The following is an 18396-nucleotide window of genomic DNA, read 5'->3' on the forward strand; positions in this document are numbered from 1 at the left end:
GTTGCAATACCTTCTTTCCAGAGCTATCCCCTGCAGTACCTTCACCAGAAGACTAAGAAGGTCCTGGGTGTCATAGCTCACCAATAATCATAATTCTGCACTCACAAGGTTTTGATGAATGTAGGCAGCATATTGTCAGTACATAAGCAACGCTGGCACTTTTTGGGCAGCACATGGGGAAATTACTTGCTGCACTTTATAAGCCACAAACCCACATTCAACCAATTAAAGTTACATGTTGGTACAGTTTAAAGAATGGATGGATATTTTGCAAAGAAGGCTTAAAAAACATTCAACCCTAAATGATCTTCTTTTCTTTTAACTAGACAGGTCACAAGTGGCTAAATAACACCAAGCAACCAGTAAAGGAAAAATCAGTTGAATTGTCCTTGGACACGGTAAGACCCATACATTTAAAGTGTATGTAAATCCAAATCTATTTTTTAGTATATTTGGCATCATTTCTTACTGTATATTAAAGCAAATAATTGTTATGTGAATCTGTTGCAAAGTTGCTGGAGAAACTTTGCAATGCTAAGCCACTGCCTCATGGGAATCAGGTTTACTGGCTTGCACTCTTGCCTTTGCAGCATTAGGTCACAGTAATGAATTTTGGCCAGGACACTATCTGCAAGGGGTGTGTAGGTTCTCCCTATGTTTGTGTGGGTTTCCAGTTAGGTTAATTGTCTTCCCCTCCAAACATTGCCCTCTGTAGTAATGTAGTAGTAGACTGTAGTAATGGCATATGACTATGGAAGGGACATTAGATTGTGAGCACCTTTGAGGGACAGTTAGTGGTATGACTTTGGATCTTGTAAACCACTGCTTAATATGTTGATGCTAAATAAATACAAGTAAAACAATAATTGCGTTGTCCAGCTACCCTGCAGGCTTCTTCACTTTTTCTGCTGACTTTGATCTGCCTATTAAGTCTATCAGATTGGAAGACTATTACCAGCAGAAAAAGGCACAATTAAACATAGGATACAAGTGCAGTATGAAATTATTATGTATCTGCTCACTGTTTTAAATCAGCCTACAAGTCTTTTCTGCATGCATAATCCTTTATCCTTTTCAGATATTGCATAGTGTATTTGTTAAATGGCCAGTCTAAAATAATGCTTAGTGGAGGGTTTACTTGGCATGAATTATTTAGCAACATACAGGATGTGTATACAGTGTTCCCTCGCCACTTCGCGCTTCATGTCTTGCGGCTTCAGTGCTTCGCGGGTTTTCTGTACATACCACAGGCTCTCATAAAGGCGCGTGATTGGTGCGACATCCACCAATGAGAGTACGAGTCTTGTCTCGCATACTGTATTTTAGTGTTGTGCTGGCGATAACTTATTATGGCCGAACGTGGTGCGAGACTATCCAGGCTTCACTCCTGAAGAAGTTCATCACTCAGCGGTGGAGAAGGCGGTGAGGCTGGCTCACATCATAAGGAATGAAGGATTTGTCGACATGACGGAAGAAGACATCGGCGCCCTTATTGATTGCCACTCGGACCCACTGACCGATGAAGACCTCCTTGAGATGACAAAGTCTGCAAGTGAGGAAGAAAACAAAGAGGAAGACGAAGAAGAAACTGAAAAGCGTGGCCTTACCCTGGAGAATCTGCAACAATTGTGCAACATGGCAAGAGCGATGCAACAATTTGCACAAGACATTGACGACAATATGGTTCGAGCTGTCGATTTCAGCAATCGCATTGATGGGGTTATGTCCTTGTACAGGGGAATTTTGAAGGAAAAGAAAAAACAAAGACAACAACTACCCATCACCATGTTTCTCTCCAAGGTAAAGCCCCCGGCTCTACCGTCAGTGCCTCCAGCAGAAGAGTCTCCGAGTGAGCCTAAAGCTTCTACGAGTCAAGTGAGAACCTCTCCTCCGCCACAAGACTCTTTGCCTCTTTCAGAAAGCAACGTTGATTAATGTTTATTACTGTATGTATAAGGTTTTGTAATTAACCTTATTAATTAGCACCGACACGTTTAAGTAAATACGTATACAGTACTGTTGTAATTTTTTTTTCTTAAATGTGTAAAGTATAAATACTGTTTACATATGTAAAACATTCTTGTACCCGCATACACGAAAATTCCTTGGGGGAAATCCTACTTCGCGGTTTTTCAGCTTTCGCGGAAGGTTCTGGTCCCCATTAACCGCGAAAAACGAGGGATCACTGTAGTACACAATATGCTGTTTGTCAGGACAAAGGCTCATAATTCCCTGGGGCTGCTGGAATAAAGGCACGAAACCCAAACATCATTAAGTAAAATGGTTATTGTGTACTTCTTTTGTTGCTCATATTGTGGCAGTTCTACCAATATGTGTTTTTCAAAAAATTAACTCCAGGCTGTTACAATTAACACATATGAATGCAACTTTAATAATACACCATTGATCATTGGAAATGATCAGGTGTATTACCAGAATTCGATCTAGTCACCTTAGCAGTATAGCTGGGGGAAAGATTTGCAACCCAAGAGTTGTACTTTTAGTGTTCATGTGCTAACAAGGTGTATGATGGTAGAAGGAGAGAGCTGAATGAGAGAGATAGATGAGCTTGTCAGCTTTCGCTTTTTACTACCAGTGACAGGATGGGAAGAACAAGACCCATAGGTGATACTTAACTTCACCAGAGACAAATCAGCTGTTCTGTGTACAGATCTCAGGACTCTATGGACAGAAGGACCAACCTTTTGGCTGGTAAATACAGCTGCCTTATTCTATTCCATCTGTATGTTTAGCTAATTGCCTGGCATTGAATTTTTAATTTTTATATTTAATACATCAGGAATTATTCCCTTGCTTGTCCTTTAACTACCCAAAATGTTGACAATGCTAATGAAAAATGTGTGATTCTGCAAACTGAAGAACCATAGTCATTTTGGATTACAAAGTGTTAAAGGCTGACATGCAGATTAGCAAGAAGTTTATATGTAAATTGCTCCACAATGTTTCTGTATCTTTTTAACAACATCGCGGTGCTGTTTACTACCATCGGCAAGGCAGCCAGACGAGAATCAAGCTATTAAATAAGAATTAATTTAATCAGTCAGGCGCTTACAACTTTTATGTTCCAAACTATCTGAATAGTTTTTGGAAAAGCATTAAAAGATCGACAGCTGAGGATACAAATTTGCTGTAAAAGCATGTTGTATTTTGAAGTTGATTTCTGCTTTTCAAAATATAGTCTTTTCAAAAGTGCTGTTTCAAGTTATAAGTTAGGTTTGTGGGCATATGTACAAGGGCTTTGCATCAGGACACTGTGTTTAGTGTTAAGTCTCAGCACTACATGAAGACTTTACATGTGTTTGAGCAGTTGTTTATCTTCCAGGTCTAAATGCTGAATTTGATCAACTCCTTTCTGTCACTAACTTTTGAAGTAGCAGAGAGGGATCTTTATATAGCCAGCAGCATTCAAAGGAATTAATTTCATTAACAGCCCTAAGAAAAGTAAACCATGCCATGCAATTAAATTATAACCATAGAATGACACCCTAATGCTCCACTGCAGCACATGGCAACTCACCTGCATTACAGTGCCGGACACATCACATGTTATGCATTGGGGTGTGTGGTTCATAAAAAAAAAAAAAAACAGTCATGTCTATTTTTACCCACATTAAAGTGGAACTGAACTGAAAATTAAAAAAAAAATCACACTTACCCTTAATTTCACAGATCCCTTCATTGTGCTGGAGAATTTCTCGATCAGGTCCCATGCAATCCTGGAATTTTCCTTTGTCCCGGTGCGGGGGAGTCTTCCTCCATCTTCTTCCTTCTTCAGGCTATGTCACTTGATCTCGCACTGCTCAGGCGCGTGATAAGGTGACGTAGCCTGCTGTAAAGGGAAAAAACAGAGTGCTGATCTCACTGCGCATGCGTGGGATTGGCATGTCTTTCCCCTCAATGTAGGAAAATGCCGGGAGCCTCCTGGGATGTAGGAGGTAGGTATCCTGGGAGTCTCTGCCCTCCCATTTATTCTTGATTGTCGCAGCGATCAAGACAGAATAGGGTGGGGGGTTCACTTTTTTTTTTTTAAAGGTGTTGCAGTAAAAAAAAAAAAAAAAATATTTTTAAATTATGTCAAAGGGTTGCTACCCTTTTATGTAAAGTAAAAAAAATAGTTTAGGTCCGCTTTAAGGAAGAATATGGAAGTATTGCTTAATAAGGTAAAGGGTAAGAGACTAGATGCCAGCACCTGTAGTTTCTTTGCATATTAACTTTTCCTCTTTACTGCTTTACAATGCCATGTTCAGAGTCTGTAATAAGAAGATCAGCGAGCAGATGTCACTGTAGTGACATCTTCAAATCTCACTCCAAATTTTGTGAGACCTGCAATCAGAGCTTACACTGCAGATATACAGCTATGATGCTGTAGGTATTGAAGTGCTTGGGCACACTCAGATACCTAAAAGTGCACTGCTGTTTTCCAGAAGTAATATATGATAAAAGGTGCACTGTACTGCTTAGACACACCTACATTTTTTAGATGTGTGGAAGCCCATTCAAAATGAACACTTTAACATACTTCAATGTGTTAGTGTGTATGGGCCCTAAAATTTTGGAACTGATTGGTGACTGTGTGGCTACATAAACATACAAGAACTTTTAAATGTACACTATCATCTTCCTTCAAACTATTTCTCTTTTGTTTCCTCCTTTCAGATGGAAAACATTCTCTGCAATAAAATCAATGCACACTTGAAGGACGTACTTAAATCTGTCCTTTCACATGACCCTAAAGGATCAGGCATTATCCACAAGGATGATTTAAAGAGAATTCTTCAGACATACTGCTCTTCTTTGTCAGATGACCACTATAATAAGTATGATATTGTATTTCCTCGTTATTATCAAAATTGCTTTTATCTGACCAAAAGTATGTGAACCCCATCCATATTTTAAGTTTATATGTTTCTGGTAAAGGGTTATGGTAATACCATTTTATGCAAAAGAACTTGAGACCATTGTAAGCTAATAACCAGTTTGGGGGAGATCCCTGTTCTTGCATGACTGTACTCTTGTGCATAAGATCAGATGTACACACATTTTCAGCCATATACTGCATCATTTTAGCAATCTGTTAGTTGATATGACTTTTTTATTTCTTGTCAGGATTTGTAACCAATATGGGAATAGCTTTTCGGAGGGCATTGCCTATATGGAGCTTCTGCACAATATTGGAGTCCCTGTGTCTTGTGCTGGTGACATCAATGGTGTGAGCACTGACATCCTAGATAGAAATCAGTACCAGGAGGAAATACGACAATCTGATCATTGTGACAGGTAAAAATGACTATATTCTAATAAGGCAGACATTGAAAAAATGAATGCACCAGGTAGAGTGAAGGATAACTTGGATTTACTATGGATTTACTTCATCATTTTCATCATTCAAAGACTAAGCATTCACATTCTTCAACAATATATAGATCAATAGGATTTACTGAACTATACAGATAAAAACATACAAATAAATGCATCTCTGTAATAATTAATACATCATTAAAATATTTACGAATGCAAGTGCCAGTCTTGGTATCTTCCTTGTGCAGTCCCTTGCAGCAAAACTCAGAATGTGAGAGGGATAAGCAGCTAAAGGAGGCTGAGCTTGTCCTTGTGTAGTGTGTGGCTGTGTGCAATGAAACAGTCTATACTCCTTGAATACAAGAAGTACCTGAACCCTTCAATATGCACAATTCAATCCTGAAGCAGCCTATGTTCTGTGAAATGCGTTGTGTCAAACCGTTTCCCCCTAGTGAATTATTTTCCAATGAGTGATATTCTAGAGGGGTTATAAATTGATGAACATACTTTTTATTATGATTATGCACACTTATAATGTTCCTAACAAGTATTTCCTAAAATGATGAATAAAAATGTTTGTATTTTTAACTAAACCATTATGTTTTGCTCAAGATAGTCCCGCTTTGTTGAACCTGTTTGTTCATGCCCTTTGTCACAAGCTGACATGCTGATACACATCGCACCAGAATGTACAGCTGCAAAGCTGCTGGCCACTTCACTGAACGGACATGTGCACCAATGTATATGGCATGGGTGGCCATGAAAAGCGAAAAAAAAGTACATTTTTGAAAAAAAAATATTTAAATGCTTCTTTGCCCATGTTATGTAAAATTAAGTATTTACATAAATATCAAGCTGTCCTTTTTAACAACTGAACACTAGACAGTTATTACAGTAACACATCTTTTCTTTTTGTTGGAAGAATGAAAGAGATTGAAAACCAAGCCAACAATTTGGTGAGGAAATTTACTGTGGATGAGGTGATCGCCAAGCTAAAACAATGTATGACAAAGAACGGATTTACTATTAAGGAAAGCTTTCTAGCCTACAACAGACAGCCTGATGGAAAAGTCTCCAAGAAAGAGTTTAGAAAGGTAAGAAAGGTTTTCTTCTGCACTTTGCTACAAGGGTGGTAGTCTGCAGGAGGCAGTCATGGGCCAGTGGCTGGGACTTGCAGGATTAGAGGAAGCAAACTCAAGATTCCAGACTTAAGCTGCGTACACACTTCCAATTTTTGTCGTTGGAAAGGATCTTTCACGATCCTTTCCAACGACAAGGGTGTGCACGATGCATGAACGATGCTGTACATACAGCACCGTTCATGCTCTATTGAGAGGGGAGGGGGGGAGCGACGGAGCGGCACCCTGCTGCGCGCTCTCCCCTTCCCTTTCATTAGGATCGGCTGTCGTCCATCGTCCGTGGATCCGGCAGGTCGGTCGTCTGGACGATGGACGACACCGACTGTACACACGGCAGATTTTCACCTGATACTTGGCCGATGCCAATTATCGGGCGATAAAAATCTGACGTGTGTACGTAGCTTTACAAACCTGTGATAACATTATTGACGTTTTGATTCCTATTTCTGTTTAACTTTGCACATTTCTGGCTTCACTCAGCAAGAGAACTGAAGGGGTTCAGAGAAGTCAGTAGGCTTGTTAGAGTACAACAAACATGCAACTGTCTTTTTCATGTTGGATTATCTGCACACATAAAGTCATCAGTAGAAAACTATGTTACACTGGAGAGTATGGACTCGCAATGGCTACTAGGATGCTTGGTAGCTTATTGTATTACAGATTGGGCCAAATGTTGTTTGTTCTTCTGGGCAAAGTCTCCATCAGAAGATTTTCCCTACTCTCTAGGCAACTATTACCTACTGATTACCTAATACAGTTTAGAAGGAAAAAAAGTCACTTAACCAAGAAAACCTTTTTTGATTAAACACTCATGAATTTTGGAGGAGTGTTGGATGCTGTTTTTATTTGGATTTTCATAGTGTCACCACGTGGAACATGTACCAACACCAACAATATGGCCTTTAATGCCAGTTGTAACAAATTTACTTTTATTTTGTTATGTTCCTCATTCATTTAGTCTCTTTGTACTTTAAAACACAACCCTTTCTATTGTGAATAGCCCCTAAAGACAAGATGTATTAAACTGGTCATATACATCACAATGTTAGGTCAATTTTAACCACTTTGTCCACCAGGAATTTCAGATACAAAGCATTCACCAAATTGAGGCAATGTACTGATCATATTTGACTGACCATCATCATGTGGTAAATTGCAAAGAAGAAATTAAGCAATACTTTGAAAGCCTGAATACAGTGTATTAAATTGAAAGTAATACAAAAAAAAAAATAGTTCCAATTCGAAAAATTTTGCAGTTGACCACTACCACACAACCACTATTTTAGGTCTTTAATTACTTTGCCAAAATGGAATAAAATTTTGGATTGCTTCACCAAAATGGCTAGTTTAAAGTGTATCTAAGCCAGAAATTAAAAATGTAATTTGTTGCAGCTTATCAGGTCTGAGATGTAGTGGCTGCATTACTTTGGATTTCTTTTTACGCTTACTCACTTTTCTGTATCCAGACAACAGAAACAAAACAGGACAATTGAACACTGATTCTCTCCTTTTCTCCAAAGGAAAGAGAGAGGGGTGTAGTGGTAGTCATTTGGATTGATAGGTATTTTTAACTTATCAAACTATTGATGTTATGAACAATTTCAGTTGTGGTTTTGCCAGACCAAAGAAACCAAAAAGGTATATGTTGGTGTTTACTTTCACTGTAAGAGATAATAGCCCTCCATCTATCCTAACCACCTGCCCATTATGTGATAGACAGGGTCCTGTGCAGCAGCATATTCTGCCCTTGATGTACCTTGTCAGTCTTGTAGTGCCCCATTTTTCTCACTACATGACCCTGATATTGCTACTCACTCATATAGCCATGACATAGCCAGCTACCCACTTATATAGCCTGACATAGCCAGGGTAGAATATTTGATACACTTTTTCCAACAGTCAATCAAAACTTGCTGGAAACAGCAAAATAATAAGTGTTTGATTCTTTCATCCAGATCTAATTCTCAATGGCGTATCATCTGTCAAATCCATTTAATGATGACATGTTACATAATAGCAATTACAGGTTGACTCAGGGCTTGCTCTGATAAAAAGGCTTATTCAGTTGTGCTGCGAGACTTCTTAGCACAATGAGAACAGTGTCAAGTTGTTAATGAGAGATTTTTCATTCTGTTAACACCTCCCAGAGCCCCACAAGCCAGAAATCATCCTCGTTATACACTTCGCAATTAACACATGCTGGAGACACACAGAAAGGTTTCAGCGACTGCTTTTCTGTGTTAGATGGCAGTTCTGTCCAAAAATGGAAAGTATTTTTTTCCAGTTTGTGTTAGACAAGACAGTGTTTTACAGATTGCTCTGTTTGCTGTATGTTCTCTTAATATGTGTCTAGACACAAAATCTTTCATAATCCATTTAAAGGACAATGCACGTATACATTAAATATAGAAAGCAGCTTTTTACATTTTTTTGGTCAATTGAATTAAAAGAAAATTATAGTATATTTTCAGGAACTGTACAATTAAGTAATAGTATTTGCTACATTTAGTAAAAGTAATAATTGAGGATTTATTGAGGATCTTAAATGCTTCTGTTTGTTGTTTTTGTTGTTTATACTAACTAAAGTGTGCTCATTCCAAAGCAGCTCAGGCAACTGTAGGTGAAGTGTAGTGGTTGATTTTCAGAACGGTGAGGGGTCTGGCCAAGAAAGGGTGGATGTGAAGTTGGATGAAGTATTTGGATCAGGGAGAATAAATGCAGGAACATTCCATAAGGGGGGTGGATGGAGTTTGCTGCAGGGAGGACCTGTGGTGAGTGCAAAGTGAAAGTCTCTTGAATGGGGATAAAGTGAGTTATGTGGAGCCTCTGGTAAGGTTGGTAAGGTGAGTGGCAAGGTGTCTCTGTAAAGGGGATAATCTGTGATTAGGAGGGTCAGTATGAAATGTGGGGGAAGGAGGGGGTGTTGAAGAATCTCTGTGAGGGGTAGGTGAAGTGGTTGGTGGGGATTCCCTGTAAAGGAGAATAACGTTTGTGGTGAGATGGGTCTGTGGGCGTGTTTGAGGTGTTTGCCGGAGGTCTCTATAGTGAATGGAGGTAAGTGGTCTCTGTAGTGGGGATGAGGGATGTGAAGCCTCTGTGGGGGAAATGGAGGTGGGTAGCAAGTTTGCCCTGTGGGTAATAGCTGAGCTCTGTAATTCTATGAGTAAAGTGAGTGGTGGGGATGTTCTGTATGTAAGGCAAGATTAGATGTGTGGCAGGGAAGGGTTTGTGGAGAGTTTGAGGTGGGTGGTCAAGGTGTCTATGGGGAAGGTGAGGTAATTGGGATAAAGCCTCTGTAGGGGTGGATATACTGAGTGGTGGGTTTACTTTGCTAGGGTTGAGTAAGATGGTTGTGGGGATCTTCTGAAAAGGAGATTGAAGATTCTTACACAGGCAATTGGGGTAAATGGGGGTGATTTAGGAGGCCAATAGGTTCTGTAAGGAGGGGTGAAGTGGTTGGAATTTTTAATTGTGGAGGTTATTTGGAGGAGGAGTTAGATGCATGTTTGATAGGCTTTGTAGGGGGTTTTACTGATCTGGTCGGTGTCTCAGAGCTCCTGTTCAAACACTATTCTAGCAATGTTTGCTCACTGTCTGTCAGTTTCCTGAAGTTCCTTCACTTGCTTCTTGTATGTACATCCTAGGGGGTGCTGATTGATGTGTTGACCAATTCTACAGCTTGCTGTATGAATCAGATACTACTGATGCAAGAATAGCAGGGATGGAGTTGTAGGTGAAGCAGTGCTTGCTATGGTTGGAAGTTGGGATTAAGATAGGTTGGAGGGAGGCGATGTGAAGGAGGACTGAGGTGGCTTAGGTGTGTATGAATAGTAGGGAGATACTGCGAGGTAGGATGGTGGGAGGCATGTCATGGGAATCAGCAAAGAGGTAGGTGAATACAAACACCAAGAGATGGAGTAAATTATGTTAGGTTGGGGAAACTGTGGGTGAGTAGGGATGGTGGAGAGTTGGATTTGAGGAGGGAGTTGTGACTGTAGCAGGAGATGGGTGCAAGAAAAATGCTGGGCCCAGGGTTAGTTGGGTGAAAGATGCTGTGACCAGGAAGGGTGAATAGTGTTATAACCGGGGTAATACAGTTAGGTGTAGTGTCGTACTGTGCAGGAAGGGGGAGATGGAGATGAGAAAGGAATTGCCACCAGGCTTGGGCTATGGAGGTGGGCACTTTGAAGGATGGAGGTGAGTGGGAATAAAATGCAGTTGCTGTGTTTTAAGGTAGATGATAGGGAGGTACTGTGGCAGGATGAGGAAAAATGGGTGCTGTTGATGGGAGCCGAGTTGGGTGTATGGTGAGTGCCGTTCTTTGATTAAGGGGGTCAACATGGGTGTGCTGGCTGAAAGAGGAAAGATAACTGGGGGGATGGTGAGCCATATATGAAGAGGAAAAAAAATACTAAAACAACCACCACCATTTATGTGAAAGAAAAAGTTTTGGATTCAGTGGGAGATTAAAGTTGATCTCTCATAATGCTGTGACTCAGAGTCTTGTCTTCTCTTTTTCTCATGTGTTCATGTCACTGTCCAAAAGTCAAAAATTTTTTTCAGTTTGTGTCCCCATAGAGACTCTACCTTTCCAATTGCTTCCCTGACATTGCATTAAACTGAAGTTGCTGTTTCTGCTTCCTGGATTTTACTATCCATATATTTCTTAACCAAAACCAGCAGGGGATGGAGTATAAATTCTAAGTTGGGGAAACAGGAAACTGTACTCACAGTAAGTCACTGCGACAGTATCCATTGGGGACACAAACGGCACTAACAGCCTTCCCCACTAAATCATATAACTAAAAAAATTGGGTGTTACTTTGCAACTATTCCACCTAATGTGTTCAATTTAGGGATTTTACACAAATAAGTCCATTTTTAGAGCATGATTCAGTCTATAAATTTGCATATTTACCTGCATGGAACATAAGGTACTACATATGTGTTTCCCAATTTAAATTATTTAGGACTAAATTAACAAACTCTAAATTTTTTCTCTGTTGTTTATGTGGGAAAAAAATTCCCCTGCTGTCACAGGCCTCGTTTTTAGACGCCTGCTGTCATTCAAGCAGTTAAACCCTCTGAAATAATTACTTACATTTCATCTGTCAAGTCCTCGTTATATAAGTCATTTCCTTCCCAAGAGAAGGCGCATTTTTTTCCTGCGAGACTTGATTGAAACTTCTGAAAGAAAAGAATAAAGTTCTGGAGTTTTGTGGTTCCCCATGGCAGTATTTTTCCCAACTCCAGCACCATCTCCTTAGAGAGACTGCTCCATTCATTAACACTCCTGTGATTTTTTTTTTAAGACATGGAAATACTTTATATCACAGATCCCAGGCTGTAAATTTTTTAGCTGAAGCTGATGTTATTTAACAATTTGCACCTCAGAAAATGACACATCTTCGATAGCTACTTCATATCATGTCTTCATATGTAGCTTTTCTCTCTTTAGGTTCTGCAGGATCATGAGCTGCATCTTGATGAGGATCAATTCAACGATTTAACCAAAAAGTTGGGGTTTACAAAAGAAGGACTTAATTATCTGGATTTTGTCTCATTGTTTGAAGGTATGGAAAAGCCCAAAACCAGTTCTTAAATCTCCAAACTACTTGATATGCCCTGGTTTAAAGCGTACCTAAACTTAAAAAAAAGAGGGCAGCACCTAGGGATCGACTAGATGATCGAAAATGAATGAGAGAGCAAAAAAGGAAAAAAAGGCTCACCCAAGAGCCTCCCGGGATGCGTGACAAAGGTATCCCGGGAGGCTCTTGGGTGAGCCTTTTTTCATGAAAAAGGAAAAAAATTGCCAATCTCACACATGTGATTGGCATTTTTTTCTGCCCTACGTCACCTGATCTCGCACCTGGGTCGGGTGACATGGGAAGAAGAACCCAGAAGAAGAGGTGAAGAGGAGAAAAGGTGGATCGGACTGCCCTGCAGGGTTGAAGGTAAGTGTATTTTGCAGAGTTAATGCTAGGAGAGGTTAAATCAGCACCTCACAGTCATAAATGTTTGACCTTGTAGAAGGGGAACAATATGGGCCAGGCCAATTTTTCTAGGTCAAAAGATTGTTTCCCCACAAGAATGATTGTCCAGCAGTCCTATACAGAGCCCTTGTTAGATATGAATACGCATTCTGTCTGGACTGAGCAAGAGTCAGTGGGCCTGATTTATGAAAGTTGGAGAGGATACACTTTCATCAGTGAAGCTGGATGATTCAGCAAGCCTGAAATGGATTTATTCAAAGTCATTTGCTATTTGCTAGCAAATGTTTTGAATCCTGGACCAGATCCATTTAAGGTTTCCTGGATCACCCATGTTCACTGATGAAAGTGTATCCACTCCAGCCTTGGATAGCTTTATTAAATCAGCCTCATTGTATGGGTATGGGGAGATTTGAAGGCCATCCTATACCTCTGGGGAATGCATAATAAAATAGTGGGGATGTAGATAAACTGTTCCAGTCAGAGTAGTTTATGTGGCATTGTCAGTTGTTACTGTAACTCTTGTATGATTATTATATTGCTATCATTAAAATTTGCAGTAAAGCTGAGTTCCAGGCAAACCACTAAATGCACACAATAAATGCATACAAAAGAGCGTACCTTCCCAAGCATTTATTATTGTCTGTTCAGTCCTGAAATTTACACAGCTGTACAACAAAGCACAATCCATCTGGAAATGCATATATCCACTCTATACATATAGACTTTATTCCTCTCCTAAGCTATGACTGCCCTGTGAAAGCTGCAAACGGATGAGTTAATGTCTCTTTTATTGTGCTTTTTTCTTCTATCAATATTTACCGTGTTAGGTAAAGAGCAGCATAGCTGATTGGCTGGGTGTGCTGCTTCTCTCATCCCCAGTCTCATTTCTGCAGTACAAAGATGAATTCAAGGCAAAACCAGATACTTACTTTGCATATATAAAAAAAATATAATGATGTATTATTGTGTGCCATTTATATCTTTATATCTGAAATTCAGCTTTAGGTATGGGAAGCTTTGATGCGTATTTTGTAGTTTCACAGAAACTGGTAGGCAAAAACAATTGATACATTTTCTTTTGTATTTTAATGGAATATTTATGGCCTCAGTCCCATCAGGACATGGACCCGGTGATAAGTTACAGAACAGCCCTAACCACCGTGTTAACAACACCAAGTTCAATTACATGACCGCAGAGGAATGCCTCAGCCAGTTCCTTGGCAAATTAAGAGAAAGCTATGGGGTAAGTTTGAATTATATCTGTGACGCAGGGTATTTGCAGTTCCCAGGAGGAATTCCTGTGGGGCTTATAACTAATAAATATATTCTGCTTCTAAGAAACAAGCTAAAACTGTCCTAAGCTTTATACTGTCCTAAGTTGCTTGTATATGCAGTCCAGTTTAGGGCCTATAAGCCATAACTACTTCAGATTATTCATCCACCCGTAATTTTTGTTTCAATCAAGTTTATCAAGTTCTATAAAAAGAAGTACAACAGTATACATTGTAAAATAAACGTGAATGCGTATAACAAGTGAGTATGACATAGATATATTGCATAAAACATATCAAAGGAAGGAAAATAGAAAATGTCCATGAGACACAATATACAATTGGTTACAGACTATGTCCAACAATGCAATAGTATATACCCAAGCCATAGAAAAAGAGGAAAAAAGGACAGTATTTACAACAAGCCATTCACGTATTGATGTCATTAATCCAGAACTAGAGGAGGGGAAACAAGGACAAAAGACAAGTACAAAGCACTAGGGGTTTTTAAAGGGGAAGGGAGTAGTGGTTATGGAGTAATGTAGGGGAAGAGAGGGAGGGTAAGGTAAATGATGCAAGCGATATACATAGACAACCCAATCCTTGAATGGAAAAGATGAGTACCTAGATTTAATATAACACGCTATATCAATGCCAAGAGGCATATGTCGCCTCATGACAGATAAGTCTGGAACCGGATCCACCCTAATTTTAAATGCAACCTACTTTGTATTAAATACAGAAATGAGGAAAATTGACAAAAAGAGAATCTGAGACATTCTCAAAGCATAGTAAAAGGAAAATATTGTGGTTTTTTTAGTAAGCTTTCATTTTTCAGTATTATTTCAGCATTTACTTTACATTATTATGCTTATGCTACATTTTGCATCAAAACCATACCACCATTAAAAGTAATAATAATAAATAATACAACAATATACTTAACTATACAACCCTGTTTCAGCATAGGAAACAACAGGGAAAGCGAAATTAGGTGTTTTTTTTTTTTCATTTTTTGTGAGGCTGTGGCTAGATTTTTACTGTTCCCCAGGGTTAACAAGTGTCTTGTAAACCATACTTGGCCTGTTCTTATGCCAAAAATTTTTTGTTGATAAGCAAAGCATTGCGATAACTATGATGGGGTGCTCATATGTATTTGTTTATAAAAAAAAAGGGGGGCACATTACATAGGGCTGGGCATACTATTTGTGTAGACTGTGCAGTTGTTTCAGGGCCCATTAGAAATTTTATCCTATTTTATTTTATCCCATTTTTGTTATATGTGGGTCAGGAATCCTACTGTCATATAGACTTGAACATGGCTCAATTCTTTTTAGCTGTCAATTAACAGATAGTATTTTTTTTACAGCAATTAGTTGTGCTATGTTTTGCTTAAAGTTAGGTTTGGCTTTATTACCAAAGCTCTTGGTTCCTTGCTAGCACTGATGAAGCTATTGCATTTGTTTGTCAAGCAAATTTTGGCTAAGCAGTCCACATTTGCTAACCGCTAGTGCTGATGGGGCCCATTAAGGTTAAACACTACTGTCCATGGGTTGTTCTGTAAAGCTTTAAACTTAGTGGGTGGGGCATTCATTTACAGGTGTGGCAGATAAAACCTGATATTTTTCATAAGTTCTGTTTGCTGCTATGTAATTTCCATTTAGTAACTAAATGATTAGAGCCTTACACATCTTTTTCTGCTTTATTTAGGACACTTACACTGCTTTCTATAAAATGGACAGTAACCGAGATGGTATAATGACAATGCATGACTTCCGCCATCTTCTGGACAGCTTCATGTTTATCATCACCCAGAAGGAGTATGAACGTTTTCTGGGCTTGCTTGGACTTAACCTAAACTCCACTTTAAACTATATGGAGTTCCTAGAACTACTACGAAGACAAGAAAAAGAGGACTCCCCTCCCTGGCTAAACTCCTGCTACATGTGGGTATATTTGGGATTCCTGTTTTCCTTCTATAAATATGGTTCCAATTAGTTAATCATTTGTAAAAATATCCAGAATTGTACATGAATAATGTAGGTGCTTGAAGATAAAGGGCAGAGAAGCTGGAGAACAGGAAGGGTGTCATTAATGTTTTTTGTTAACCAGCCCAATGCTTCTCCAGGATAGTAAAAGCTTCCTCTAATATTTTGGACACCAAGGTGTAATCAATTTTGCACCAGTGTAAAAATTGAATTCAACTCTTTTTTTTTAAAAAACATTCTTTATTTAGGTTTTCAAAATGGGGGAGGGGAAGGTAAATCATAAAACACAAATACAAATTTCACAGAGGCAAAAAAAAAGGGAAAAACTAAAGTGCAAATAAAATGCAGAAACATAAAATCAGCAAATTACAGAGGCTTAAAAAAAAAATGATGGACGCTTTGTGTGTCTTTTCCCGTTGTTCAGAGGATAAAGTGAGACCCAAGTCAGATTCCCAAGATAAGAAATAAGTAGGGATGTAATCCAGGGGTGTGTATTGTAGGAACCCATAAACTGTTGAAAGTGTTTTCCACTCTTTTTTAAGCACAATTATCAAGGTTAATTTTGTGCCTGTCTTCCTAGCACATACTTTCCTTTGCTGCCCAGAAACACAATTCAGCCAATAGGATCAAAGAAAAGTCCCAATATTTCCATGTGTGTAGGAGCACGTGACCCAGTTCTTCCTTTCCTTCATGCCATAAGCTAATGCTTAGTGATTGGTTCAGTGCTATACCATGGGTGCTGGGAGAAAGTCCTGACAAGACTGCACTATTAGAAAGGAGGACAAGTAATTAAATGTCCTGCCTTATGGGCACAGGTTTATTTTATGGGAAACATTTAAAAGCGTATAATGGAGGCTGCCCTTGTTGACCTCTACTTTTGAGCTTGCTCTGCAAAGAGAATGAGCATTGTAGAGCTATAACTCTGACTCAGAGGCTTGTACAGACTGCAGTGGTCAAGCTCAGCTGCAGGAGAGGCGTTTTAGCACAACAGTAGATGTTGTACCAGCTAAATTATTTGGTAAGACTTTCCTACTGTTGTACTACACCAGGAAGCTATTTACAGAACTGCACACTAGGTTTCAGTTGGGCTTTAAGCCACAGTATTTTTTCTATATATGTTTATATCTGCTGAGAAATAAGCTTGGTTTAGTAACAGATTGCTAGAACATGAGGGAATCGACCTGTATTCGTTACCTGAAGATTATGAATGGGAATTGGCTCTTGTGCTTAAAAAATCAATATGCTGCAGTTTTGATACAGTCACTGCTGTGATTCATTTACACGTAGTAAATTTACACGTACATGTGCACATGCAGCTTAGGCTACTGAGCATTGTTATACAACAAGTTTAAATTTTTCAGCAAAGCAGCTAAATGGCCAAGCAAATATCAAAGGAAGTCCTTATAGCTTTAGCTTCAATTGAGAACCTAAAATATTCATTCATATGCAATATTTCATATTTGCCTGGCTGGCAAAATACTTTTAAAATGGTATTTTTTTGTCCAAAATAAAGAAATATATGTATCAATATAAAAAGCCAGTATACATTCCCAATAATTATTTTTGTCTTTGTCGTTGGACAACAAACGTGTTTTCTTTTTACCAAGACCGAAACAAAGCCAAGACTGTGCGGATCTGGCCTGCGAGCAAGCTCATTACTATCTGGTGACAAAGGCACAAAGCAGATGGCATGACTTAGCGAAGGTAAACCATGTGACATCCTGTGTAACTTCACGGCATCACCAACATTAGCAGCACGCATCATAGTTCTGGCACCTCTGTGTCATATGTCCTCTGTGCACCAGAGGTGTCAGCACATAGAACAGGGGTTGTCAGCACCATTATTGACCTGCTGTATGAAGACTGTGAGATTTTTTTAAATAAATGTTTTCACTGCCTCAGATGAGAGTAATCCTCTCACATACTAGTCCTAAAGTTGTAAGAATGAGCTTATTCAGCATCAGTGTATGTAATGATACTGGCTCAATGCTACTGGAAATCTAAAAACTTTTGCCAGCTTTTTTCATCTGACACTATATGGGAACACTTGACATAATTAGGGAAGTAAGAAGACAAGTGGCAACCTGAAAACATGTCGTGTCATAACAGATTCTCTTTAACTAGCCTTTTTAAGTTTAGTTAGTATACAGAAGCATTAAAACCCCAGTCAGTTTTTTGTTTTTGTCCCTTACATCCTGTCCCAAAAGTATAACACAATGTAACAGGAGAAATCTAACAGTTGTTACTAAAAAAACTGGCCCATTAGAAAATGTATCCTTTTCTACAGACAGGTAACATTTTGGAATTTTGTAACCTTTTATCTCTCTAATTTGGTTACCAGGGCAAATAAAGAGGTACATGATGAGGATTTAGACAGCATTTTTAATTTAACAGGAGTTATAATCCTTTCCTACTCTAGCAATTATGTAAAAAAAAATTAAATGCTGTTTCCTTTTTGAAGATTTTGCTATTTGGTCTGATGTGACCCACAATCTTGCATTGGGAGGACTAGTGAAACCATATATTTTTATGTGTCAGACATCAACTAAAATCATGGCCATAAATAAGGAGTTATCCCCCAATTTGTTGCCTTTAACAGCTTCCATTCTTCTTGGAAGGTGCCACAAAATTGTAAGTGTGTTCATATGGTAATTTATAGTCATTATACCAAAGCATTTGTGAGATC

General features: G+C 38.9%; 1 protein-coding gene across 1 annotated transcript in view; it reads left to right on the forward strand.

Annotated features, from left to right (window-relative positions):
- EFCAB6 (EF-hand calcium binding domain 6) overlaps positions 1-18396 on the forward strand; it is an 87189-nt gene that overhangs the window by 51037 nt on the left and 17756 nt on the right. The window contains exons 13-20 of the mRNA XM_072400303.1: positions 327-398; positions 4678-4838; positions 5128-5298; positions 6242-6413; positions 11917-12031; positions 13561-13694; positions 15433-15668; positions 17318-17414. Of these exons, the coding sequence (XP_072256404.1) occupies positions 327-398; positions 4678-4838; positions 5128-5298; positions 6242-6413; positions 11917-12031; positions 13561-13694; positions 15433-15668; positions 17318-17414 (1158 nt within the window). The remainder of the gene's footprint in view (positions 1-326; positions 399-4677; positions 4839-5127; positions 5299-6241; positions 6414-11916; positions 12032-13560; positions 13695-15432; positions 15669-17317; positions 17415-18396) is intronic.

The sequence above is a fragment of the Pyxicephalus adspersus genome, chromosome 2, assembly GCF_032062135.1.
Source record: "Pyxicephalus adspersus chromosome 2, UCB_Pads_2.0, whole genome shotgun sequence".
In the NCBI taxonomy this organism is placed as follows: Eukaryota; Metazoa; Chordata; class Amphibia; order Anura; family Pyxicephalidae; genus Pyxicephalus; species Pyxicephalus adspersus.